Here is an 11,526-nt window from a genome sequence, read left to right as displayed (position 1 = left end):
GCCTGGGTGTGGGACTGGCCGCTGCGCCCCGAGGGCCCAAGTCTCCTTAGGTTCTTGGGCACCATGGCCAGCGGCCCAGGATCCAGCACAGGAAACCCAAGACCCCTGACATGCCCAGCGATGATGCGCTCCCTGCAGTGTAGGGTGCGAGACCCCAACTCTGGGCCCCACGGCCCAGCCCCCGTCAAGGGCCTGGTCTCAAGCCACGTCTAGGAGTCCACTCTGATGGCCATAGTTGCTGGAATGGTGGGCTCTGGCGGGGGCTGGAGGGAGGGAAGGAAGGGCGGGCCCCACCGAGTGCGGCTCTGGGGTGGGCGGAATGCGGGAGGGTGCCATGTGTGGTGCATGGTATGGGAGGCGGCCCCTCAGCCAGGGCCGTGTAAGTGTGTGTGTGTGTGGGGGGGGTCCGCAGCCAGGGCCGTGTGTGTGTGCATGTGTGTGTGTGTGTGTGTGTGTGTACATGGGGGGCTGCAGCCAAGGCCGTGTGTGTGTGGGGGGGGTCCCGCAGCCAGGGCCGTGTGTGTGAGTCTGTGTGTGTGTCGGGGGAGGGGGGTCTGTAGCCAGGTCCGTGTGTGTGTGTCTGTGTGTGGGGGTGGGGGGTCCGCAACCAGGGCCGTGTGTGTGTGTGTGTGTATGTGTGTGTGCATGTGGGAGGTGGCCTGGGAGCTCCTGACACCTGTCTGCTCAGAGCAGGCCTGACAGCCCTGGGGATTGGCAAACTACAGCCCCGTCTGGTCCATCTGGTTTTACGTTTTTAAATGTTTGTGTGTTTTTCAACATTTTTACATTTTTTAATGGTTGGAAGAAATCAGAACGCGTCACACGGGGACGTTGCGTGCGTTCCAGGTTTCGGTGCCCGCGAGTGTTTGTGGGGATGGCCACGCCTGCTCATTACGTTCCGTGCACAGCTGCATTTGAGAGCAAAGCCGTCAGCGTTCACTAGTTTGCTGACCTGCTTCTCGGCCTGAAAACGCTGTCATGACGAGCACCCCAGGCCCCCCCTCCCCCTCCCCCGTGCCTGGGCGGCCTCTGTGCCGGAGCCTCAGTCGCCCTCGCCCCTGGGAGCAGGCGGTCCCTCTGTAACGGTGGTAGACAGTGCCACCTGCAGGCGGCTCTGAGACCTGCCTCCCGCAGGGCCAGGCTCCGGTCTGCGGAACGCGTCCTGGTTTTCTGTGTAGTGCGTGGCTTTCTAAAGGCTTTGGCTGTGGGTGAGCAGAGGCCACTCCACCCACCGGGCACAGCCCCCAACACAGACACCCGCTGGCTGGCACAGAGGGTACGGGCGGTGAGCCCACTCAGCCCCTCCCCAGATGGACTAGTGCCTCCAGTAAGGGGGAGGGGGGCTGACACAGGGGGCTGGGAGCTGCCTGGACAGTGCTCGTGCTGGGGACAGCCTCAGGCCAGTGGGAGTCAGTGTGAGGGACACCAAGGCCCCCCATGTGGTCTGCGTGGGCTGGTGTTGCTCCTCGTGGTGCAAGCGGGTCAGGCTCTGTTTTTGGGGGGCCAAGCCCCCCACAGCCTGGCCCCCACCTCGGTGCTTCCTCACCCCACCCCCTGCAAGCCCTCCAGGCCCTGCCCTCACTGACGCCTGGCGTCTCTGCAGACCGGCGGGGCCAGGGGCTGTGCCCCCGCGTGCAGAAGTGGTTTTTCGAGAAGTTCGGGGAGTACGTGGAGGACTTCCGGTTCCAGCCCGAGGAGAGTGCCGTGGAGACGGAGGAGCCCCTCAGCGCCCGCAGGTGGGGCCCCCGGGAGCCCAGCCAGAGCTCGGTGGAGCCGCGAAGTGGGGCGTGGCCGGGCCCCCTAGGGTCGGGCCCCCGGCCGGGCACAAAGGCCACTGCATTGCCGCCTGCCCCCACTCCGTGGTCTCGCGTGCCTGACAAACACCGTGCGGGGTGGCGGGCTCAGAGCAGAGCGCCCACTGCCCCGGCCTCCCCCTGGGGTCACACACCCGCTGTTGGCCCCTGGGTCTCCGTGGGCGCCAGATGGGCCAGGCTTCTACTGTCCAAGTCTCAGGGTCCTGCGGAGCGTGGGCGGGGACGAGGGCGGGTTCTGTGGACACGGTCCCCTGCAGCCTCGGAGCAGCTCTACCTGCCCTCGCCAGCAGGGGCGCAGGCCCAGGTGGGTGGTGCGGGCCCAGGCGAGGGGTGCTGGCGCTCATCCCTCTCCCCCTCTTTCAGATTAACCGAGAACATGCGGCGACTGAGTGAGTACCGTGCCCTTGGGGGGCTGACCAGCGCGTGGGGGCCCTGAGCAGGGCTCCGTCATCTCGGGCGGACCGGGGCGGCTTTGTGGAGGCGTTCTCCGTAATTCCCGCTGCTGCCTCCTTCCTGAGGCCGTTGCAGCCTGTCCCAGGCGCCTGTCTGTCCTGCCCTCCGGGCGTGGAAGCCCCAGAGAAAAGTGTCGCTTTCCCAGATCGCTGCCTGGGCCCCGGGGATGCGAACAAGCCCCCCTTCTCCTGCCCGTGGGCACAGGCGTGGGGTGGGGGCACGCAGAGGGCATCACCCCATGGGACCAGACAGCACTAGGCAGGGCAGGGGGCGGAGGCAGCGCTGGCCCAGGGCCCAGGCGCACTGGGAGCCTGCGTGCTTGCACTCTGCTTTGTCGCTGGGTCTGCCCGGGCCCTGTGGCCAGCCTGACCTCCCAGAGGGCCCGCAAGCGCCAGCCTGACCGTGCGTTTGCCCTGTCCCCAGAGCGCGGCGCCAGGCCTGTCACCAGCTTTGTGAAGAACCTCTCTGCCTTATCTGACTGGTACTCTGTCTACACATCGGCCATCGCCTTCACCGTGAGCGCTTCCCGTGGGGCGGGCGGGCTGTGCTTCTCCCCGAGGGACCCACCCTGGCCCTGCGGGGCGGCCCGGGGGTGCGCTCAGCCTCAGGCTCCCATCTGTCGAGCGGGGGCAGCGATACAGCCGCCTTGCGGTCGTGAGGGGATCCGACGAGGGCCGGCCCGCAGGCTGTGTCTGTGCAGAGATGTCCACAGGGCCTCTGGCCACACTTCAGTCTGCTCTCCTGGATGGCCGGGGAGGGGACGGCAAGGGGCTTGTCCTGGTTACGGGGCCTGGGGGTGGCTCCGGACATGTGCATGGTGACCTGGAGCTGAGCTGGGCCCGTGAGCCAGCAGTGCTGGGGTAGGGTGGCGGGCGGCGGGCCAGCATCACGGGGGCGTTGGGGAAAACGGGCCTGGCCAGTGCATGAAATGCCCGGTGGCCATCTGTCCTCTCAAAGCCAGTGCCACTCTCCAGTGTAAGGAGGATGCAGGCCACCCACCTGCCTGTGGATTCCCGAGGCCAGCAATAGGTGGCCACAGCTCCCCAAGGCCCATCTCTGCAGAACCCCCCAGCTAGCCTCAGCCTGGTCTGGTCTCGAGGGCCACCCTAGTGCCTGCCCCAGGGCCCACCGTCCTCCTGGGAGACTGGCCTTTTGCACACTCACAGAGGACAGGCCGCAGCGGCAGGGTGCCTGTCCGCTGTCACCCCGGGGACCCCTCTCCACTCTGCTTTGCTCGTGAGGCCTCACTGCCTCGAGTCAGACACCTTAGTCCCTCATCGTCCTCATCGTCCTCATCACCAAGAGAGGCACCTCCCACCTCAGACCAGCTTCTGCCCTCCGCCCAGCCCCCCGCATTCCTTCCCTGCCCCTTCCTGGGTGGCAGCTCAGTGGCCCCAGCTCCGGGCCAGGCACAGGCGGGAGCAGAGTTGAGGGGCCCCTGCGGCCCTTTCCTGGGCACTCGGCACATAGTGGATTCCCGGCCTGTGGTCGATCACCGTGCTCAGCTGTGCTCCACTCGGGGCCAGCTTGAGCTCTAGCACGTGGCACCGCACCTGGGCGGGCCGGAACCCCAGTGAGGCGGGCCCTCTCTGCTCCCGGGCCGCGGCCCTCTCCCCGGGCAGCCCGTATGTCCCACTGCCTCCCGAGGGGCTCCCCCTTCACGTCCTCATGGGCAGCTCCTCCCGCTTCCCCAGGCGCAAGCCTGCAGGGCAGGGTGGGGTGCGGTCGGCCTCGAGCTGCCGTTGGGCCCCTCACCGTGTCCCCGCTGCCCCGTCCTGCCCGCAGGTCTACGTGAACGCCGTGTGGCATGGCTGGGCCATCCCCATGTTCTTATTTCTGGCGATTCTGCGGCTGTCCCTCAATTACCTCATAGCCAGGTAGGTGAGCTGGCTCATCGTGTGCGTGTGGCGTGCTGTCTCCCCACGTCACCCACGTCCGTGACACGCCCAGCCAGCTGCGCCCCGTGCACTGGCCTTTGGGGGGTGTCCTCCGATAGGCTCCTGACCCCAGGGAGGGGGGTGCCCACCCCCAGCCTGGCTTGCGGGAGCCGCCGTGGGCAGTGCCAGACTCCCCAGCGCCAAGTGAGTGCCGGCTGCGGGGTCACTCCCACCCCTGATTCGAGGGGCTCCATTTGGCAGGAGAGTCCCCCAGAGCTCTGGTCAGACGTCCTGGGGGGTCGAGGGAGCGTGGGGGCTCTGTGCCCTAGGGGGTCCCCACCGGCATGCGTGTGACAGGAGCTGGATTCAGAACGCGCTCCTCATGCCGCGCGCCCCCTTCTGTGTTCCCCGAGCACCCCTGTCGAGGCCGCGGCACTGCGCTGGGAAGCCAGCGCTCTGGGCAGAACCCCGTGTTCCCGGCCGCCCCCACAGCGAGAGCCGCGTCCCCCGGGGCCCGAGAGCCCTGTGCCCAGTGCCGGACGCGGCCATTCAGGGTGCTCGCTTTCACTCATTTTTTCTGTAAATTTTTTAGAATTTAAATATAGTTAAGGTCCAGCGTCGCACTAGGCTCCGGTGTACAGCGTGGTCATCCACGCTCTGTGCACTCTGTGCCCAGGGTGACCACCGTGACCAGTCTGGTGCCCGTCCAACACCTGCGGCCCTGTGACGTCACTGACCATTTCCCCTGTGCTGTTCTTCACGTCTGTTCCTTGTTTTATAGCTGGACACGTGGACCTTCTAGTCTCCTCCCCCCGCCCCGTTTTTTCAGATTTTCAGTCGCAGTCGACATTGAGTGTTGTTTTATACGAGGGTCAGGTACACCGCGTGGCGATTAGACGTCTGTGTAATTTATGCAGGGAGCCCTCTGATTAGTCCAGCCCCCCCGACCCCGTACGCAGTCGTCACACTGGTATCGGCCACGTCCCCTGTGCTGTATTCACATCCCCACTGCCAATTTGCATTTCTTAACCCCTCCCCCTTTTCACCGAGCCCCAAACCCCCTCCCGTGTGGCCGCCGACGGTTCCTTCTCTGTATCTGTGAGTCTGTCTGTTCTGCCGGTTTTGTTCCTTAGTTTCCACGTGCGGGTGAGGTCATAGGGAGTTGGTCATTTTTTACTCGCTTGTAAATTCTTCGTTGTCGCAGGGTGCACTTCTACACACCCGTTTTCCTAGTGCCTCCTTCTGCCTGCTCAGGCTGGTCGACCTGAAAATGTTTTTTATAAAAAAGAGAGCATTTAAATACTGGTGAGGGGGACTCCGTGCGGTCAGCCAAAGGATGGCGGCTGCTCCTGCACCCCCCCGGAGGCCCCCAGGGCCGGTGAGGCGACCTGAACCGTCCACCCCGGTGAGTGGCCCTGGCAGTCTCGGAGGCGACCACCGCGGTCTGCCCACGCTGCAGGGCGCTCCACGCTCCACCCGTTGGGAGCTCGGCCTGAGTTTGACGCGTCCTGTGACCCCGCCGCCTGCAGGCGGTGCTGTTTTGAGGGTGCACATTGTCTCCTGTTTGCCAGGGGCTGGAGGATACAGTGGAGCATCGTCCCTGAAGTGTCCGAGGTGGTGGTAAGTCCCGGGAAGGCGAAGGGTTCGTCCACCTCTGCCAGGTCAGGCCTCAGCCTGGGTCCCCTGCTGGTCCCCTGAGGCCTCCAGCTGCAGCCGTGCGGACGCCTGCCGGGAGCCCTACCTAGGGGAGGTTGGGGAGGAGAAGGCCATACCGCCCCCAGCCCGGAGCCCAGGGCAGCTGCACCCTGACCCCTCACCAGCTGACGCCCCCCCGTGTCCCCTCTGGGCCAGGCTTGGCTGCTCAGGAAGAGAGTGCCTTCCTGACCCTTCCCAGCCAGGATAGAATGTGCTGGAGAGGGAGGCAGCAAGGGGGCCGCTCAGAGGGCTGGGCCAGTGGACGTGTGAGCAGGATCAGCTACGCCTGTGGCCTGCTTACAGCCTGCCGCCTGATTTTGTGAATAAAGTTTTATTGCTATGCAGCCGTGCCCATTCATTTGTGCATGCTGTGGCTGCGCGGGGCTGTGACAGCTGAGTTGAGTAGCTGTGACAGAGACCATGTGGCCTGCAGACCCCAAGTGTTTACTTTCTGGCCCTTTACAGAAAAAATGTTCTGACCTTGCTCTGACCTTGCTCTAGAGGGGGACTCTGGCCCCTGGAGCAGAAGTGCTAGGCGTGGGTGGGAGGGAGGCCTCAGTGCCTCCAGGGGCCTCGTCAGCTGTTCAAGCACCTACTGTGTGAACAGAGCACACAGTAGGGGTGCTGGGCGTTGGTGCCCGTAGGACCCCCTAGGGGTTGGGGAGAGCATCTGGGGGCAGGCCTGTGCCCACTGGGCCCGGCACTCAGGGGTCCCTCGGAAGGTTTTCGTTGAGTGAACTCAGATAAGCAGAGTGAGGTCAGGCCCCCTTTGCCTCAGTTTCCCTGCCTGTAAAGTGAGGTAGGGAACTGCGTGGTCTCATGCACCTCCGAAGGTGAGTCAGAGCCACAGCCCTGCCAGCTGTAGGGGTGCCCACCACCCACCCAGCCTCTCAGGCCCCAAGGTGGGGTGTCCACCAGAGCAGCTGTCCCGTGCTGACCCGTCGTGCTGGGTCCTGCAGGACGTCCGCCCCTTTGGCTGTGCGGGGACGTCCGAGCGACCAGGTCCCAGGGCCGGGAGCCCTCTGTGCTGTTTCTGTCAGTAATTTCTCCGAACTGTTAAGTTTTGGTGGCCATTCTCTTTCCCCTTTGACCGAAGGAGCCTCCGAAGGAAGACCTGACCGTGTCTGAGAAGTTCCAGCTCGTGCTGGACGTCGCCCAGAAGGCCCAGGTACCGTCCCCAGGGGTGGGAGGCCAGCACCCCGATCTCCAGGCCCGGCTCGTCTGTCGCCAGCCGACCTGTCGCCCGCTTGCCCGGAGCTCCGTCGCCCACACCCGAGACAGCCCCGATGGGTGTGGGGTCGTCCCGTTAATGTGACAGTGGCGCCTGGTGGTCAGAGCGCCTCCCGGCCGGGGCCCAGCCAGCTCCTGGGAGGGACACGGAATTAGGTTTGTCGGCACTACCAGAGCATTGACCTGATTCAGACGGGACCCATCGTCCCGTCCTCGGCCTGGAGTGGTGGGGCAGGGCCACGGGGCTCGTGGCGCCCACTCTGGTCCCCCAGGGGCGGCCCGTGAACCTGACCCGGGACCCCCCTGGCGTCACTGTGGACCGATGCCCCGGCGTCTCTCATAACCACAGTTGCTTCTTCACACAGAACCTCTTTGGCAAGATGGCTGACATCCTGGAAAAGATCAAGAAGTAAGTCATCACCCCCGGCCCGGCGCCCCTGGGGTGTGGCCCCGCCGCCCGGCTGATGCCCCGTCTCCCTCGCAGCCTGTTCATGTGGGTGCAGCCGGAGATCACGCAGAAGCTGTACGTCGCGCTGTGGGCCGCCTTCCTGGCTTCCTGCTTCTTCCCCTACCGCCTGGTGGGCCTCGCCCTGGGTAAGGCGCCGCTCGGCCGGTGCGGCCGGGCTGGGGCGGCCGGGCCGCTGCTTCCCACCGGGTGTCTGCGGCGCCGCCGCCTCCAGGGAGGAGGCCGGCTGTTCACTCTCACCGCGTTCCTTCCTGTGCGCCTCGGCCAGTGGTTTTTATCAAAACGCTTAAATTGGGGAGAAATGAAGCCCATCTGAACCCTAGAGGCCTCACGGGTTCGGGAGGAAGCGGCCGCCTCAGACAGGGCAGCCCTGCCGGGAGGTTGAAGCCCGCCCGGACCCACTCAGCTCCCCGCCCAGGAAGCTGTGCCCTGCTCCCAGGCCAGACCCCAAGCCCAGACCCACCCTGGCTTGCACAGGGCCCATGCACAGCACACGGGGGAGGCTGATTCTGAGCTGGGGTATTGAGCGCTGTGGCTGTGCAGTTCGGGGGTCTGCCTCAGCCTGCCCTGAGCCCCCTAATATGCAGTTGGTCCTCCGTTTCTTGTTGGCACCCTGCCTGCCCCCTTCTCCAGGAAAACCAGGGCTGGCAGATGTTTGTTCTTGGGGAAAGTGACAAAAGTCAACAAACGTAAAATGTCCTTGGCAGGCCGTACAGTTTCTGTCTTTTCTCTGGGACCTGGGCTGGCACTGAGCGCTCGCTCTGACCTCGGGGAGCCCGTGGCCATGGGGACTGCTGGACCCCTGGTCAGAGGGCAGGCTGGGGACGGGTCCCCACAGTTTCTTTCATCCACCCTTGGTGGATGGCGCCCTGTGTTGGGGCTGGTTTTGTTTGTCCCGAGCCACCGCTGGGTTTGAGGTGATGAAGTGAAAAGCTGGGGTCACCTCCCCTCTTGCTTCCCTTGCCCTCCGTTGACTCCACTAGGGCCACCGTGCCAAACCTGGGCTGCGGGAGGCCCTCAGAGGCCCTGGGGCGTGGGGCCGCGGTGCCGGCGGGTCCCATGGTGGGTCTGGGTGGACTGAGACTGTGTCTCCCCCTCACCCCCCAGGACTCTATGCTGGCGTCAAGTTTTTCCTCATCGATTTCATCTTCAAACGCTGCCCGAGGCTGCGCGCCAAGTACGACACCCCCTACATCATCTGGAAGGGCCTCCCCACTGACCCGCAGCTCAAGGAGCGCTCCACTGCCGCCACGTCCCGCAGGGTGAGCCCCACCGCAGCCGGGGCGCGGGCCGCAGGGCGCCGCCAGCCCACACGCGCTCGTCACTGTCGGTCGCCGGGGGCTGATGGCCTTCCGCGTTCACGGGGCCCTTAAGACGGACAACGGGTTTTCCCTGCTGCCCAGCTCTGCCTTGTCAAAGGGCCAGCCAGCTCGGGCGGGGGACAGCTGCTGGCCCAGGCCAGGCAGCGCTTGGGGGATGGCCTGGAGGCCCCCTCCTGCCACAGACCCCCTGGAGAGTGGGCCCTGCCATGCCAGGCTGGCCCCCAGGCCGAGGGCCAGCAGGGTGTGGGGCATTGGTCATCGCCGCACAGAGCTGGGGGACCTTGGGAGGTGGGAGCCCTGGCAGCGATTGCTCTGGGTAGGTGCCAGGTCCTGCTGCCCCAGCTCTGAGGCCTGGGCCGCGAGGCCCAGCAGCACCTGGGATGGGCCCACCTGGTGCTCACAGGCTGGTGCTGGCCCATGTGTCGTTCACAGTGGAAGGTCAGCCGTATGGGCATCGGGCACCATGTCCCGAGCTGATATAGGTGTTTTCGGGTCTCAGGCAAGTGGGGAAGTTCTGGGCTCAGTAGGACTCCCAGGGAGGTCTGGGAGGGCTTCCTGGAGAAGGTGACATTGGAGTGCAGAGTCGTGTGTGTGGGTGTCCTCTGAGGGGAGGGTATCTAGTGACTCGTTGATGCTTCTGTTGGTGGGGGGACGCTCCAAGTCACATGTGGGTCAGGCTTCCCAGGTCCTGGGACAGTAGCTTGTTGGGGGCCCAAACTCCCCAGCTGGGTGTGCAGGTGGCCCTGTGAGAGCCTGTGGATTGGCCCTGGTCACACGGGTGGCGGCGAAGCAGGGAAGGGGCAGGAGCAGGCAGCCTGGCTCCCTGGGGAGGCTGGGACCGGACCTCCCGGGGCCAAGCGCACGTGGTGCTGGCCGCCCTGAGGGCGAGGGCGAAGCGGGCTGAGGGGTGGGCGTCGGGGCGGCAGCCCTGCGAGGCACCGCGGGCCTGCGTCTGCGTCTGCAGCCCGCTGGGCCGGCGTCGCGTGGCCCGGCCTTTTCCTTCGTCTTGGTCCCACGTGTGTCCGTTGTCTCTTTTCTGACCAGCTGTCAGGGCATGACAAGGTACGGTGTCCGCGGGGAAGCCCCTCCTCCTGCCGTGACCCAGTGCTGTGCGTTGCTGTGCTGTGACTGTGCCGTGACTGTGACGTGTTTGTTGCTTCCGGTGGCCTGTCGCGGGCCAGCTCTGATCCTGGCACGTCTGTCTGAACTGCCAGCGCTGAGCACCTGTGGCACAGCACCTGGACTGTGTGTGGGGGCAGAGGGTCTCCCCACGGCCACAGGGCGCCGAGGACCGGGCACCCCATGCCTGGGTGCCCACGCCTGGGCGCACACGCCGTTTGCCCGTCCGTTGGCCTCTGGGCGTGGGGAAGGGGGTCGTGTGCGTGCCGGCTCCTTGCCCCCCTTGGCATGGGCATGGCTGACGGCGGGACGCTCTTGGCAGCCGCAGACGGCCTCGCGGAGCTACGTGTCCAGTGCGCCAGCCAGCCTGAGCAAGGACGAAGACGCCGGCCGCTTCCACAGCACCAAGAAGGGCAACTTCCACGAGATCTTCAACCTGACGGAAAACGAGCGGCCGCTGGCGGGTATGAGAGCCGCGAGCCCGTGACCCAGCCTGGCCCGGCGGGGGATGCCCGGTGTGGGCGCCGCAGTGGGGCTGCCGGCCGCCCTCCTAGACACCGGGCAGGCGGGCCCGGCCCACACAGGGCGACCTTGCCGCAGTCAGCGGGCGGCAGGGGTCAGCGCAGAGTCCGGTGCCGGCCGCTCCCCTGGCGTGTGCAGCCTGCCCCGAGGTCCTTCTGGCCTGTCTGCGGCCTGAGTGGTGACTCGGGAGCCTGGGTCCCTGTCCCCTCCCAGAGAGGCCCTCCCGCTACAAACCACACACTGTGGGCACTCAGCGAACCGGGCTCTTCACAGACTTCGGCGCCCGTGGAGCGTGGTGGCGGGCGGTCTGCGTTCTGCCCTGAGCTCCGGTCCCGCCAGCCGGGAACGTGGAGTGTGCGCTTCGTGGCTGCCGCCCGGTGCGTCTTCCTCCGCCGTTTAAATGGTGTCCTTCTCCTTTAAAAACAAACACAAAAGCCCTGCCCGTTCACGCGGACAAGAAGGCGTCTGTTCCTTAGCCTCGTAGATGCCACCTCGCTCCTGCCGAGCCACCGTCCTCCCACTCGGTGCCACCTGCCCGGAGGTGGAGGTCGGCACACCTCGGAGCAGCCAGGCTGGCGGGTGGGTCCCGGCAGCCCGCCAGAGGTGGGCGTCCCCAGCGGGACGGTCAGGGTCGGTTTTGTCCCCCTTAGCATGTGAGAACGGCTGGCGTTGCTGCCTCATAAACAGAGACCGGAAGATGCCCACGGACTACATCAGGAACGGGCTGCTGTACGTGACCGAGAAGTGAGTGCGCGCGGCCTGCGGGCCGGGTGCTGCCGCCGGGGCCCGGGGCACGGGGTGGGCACAGCGCCGGGCCCGCCAGCCCTGCCAAGAGCTTAGGCCCCGCTGCTGGCCGTCCCTGCTTCCAGGGACAGGAAGTCCCACCTGCGAGCCCCACACGGCCTGGGTCAGCCACGCCGTCGCTTCCCCAGACTTGCGGGGAGGCTCGGGTCTGGGGTGCTGAGGATGGGGCAACAGGTCGTGAGTAGTGTCGAGCGAAGGGAACTGTGTGGTCCCACCTGCTGGAG

The 11,526-nt window shown here is 65.9% G+C and overlaps 1 protein-coding gene across 1 annotated transcript in view; it reads left to right on the top strand.

Moving 5' to 3' along the window:
* The window catches only part of GRAMD4 (GRAM domain containing 4), a 40,240-nt gene that overhangs the window by 24,619 nt on the left and 4,095 nt on the right, over positions 1-11,526 (top strand). Inside the window, exons 8-18 of the mRNA XM_025051042.1 lie at positions 1,604-1,736; positions 2,178-2,203; positions 2,691-2,782; positions 4,053-4,144; positions 5,716-5,764; positions 6,936-7,007; positions 7,435-7,478; positions 7,554-7,663; positions 8,643-8,797; positions 10,299-10,440; positions 11,149-11,242. Coding sequence (XP_024906810.1) covers positions 1,604-1,736; positions 2,178-2,203; positions 2,691-2,782; positions 4,053-4,144; positions 5,716-5,764; positions 6,936-7,007; positions 7,435-7,478; positions 7,554-7,663; positions 8,643-8,797; positions 10,299-10,440; positions 11,149-11,242 — 1,009 coding nt within the window. The remainder of the gene's footprint in view (positions 1-1,603; positions 1,737-2,177; positions 2,204-2,690; positions 2,783-4,052; positions 4,145-5,715; positions 5,765-6,935; positions 7,008-7,434; positions 7,479-7,553; positions 7,664-8,642; positions 8,798-10,298; positions 10,441-11,148; positions 11,243-11,526) is intronic.

Source organism: Pteropus alecto, unplaced genomic scaffold (assembly GCF_000325575.1).
Source record: "Pteropus alecto unplaced genomic scaffold, ASM32557v1 scaffold118, whole genome shotgun sequence".
Lineage (NCBI taxonomy): Eukaryota > Metazoa > Chordata > Mammalia > Chiroptera > Pteropodidae > Pteropus > Pteropus alecto.
Note: the sequence above shows the minus strand (reverse complement) of the source record. Positions and strands in the feature narration are given on the sequence as shown.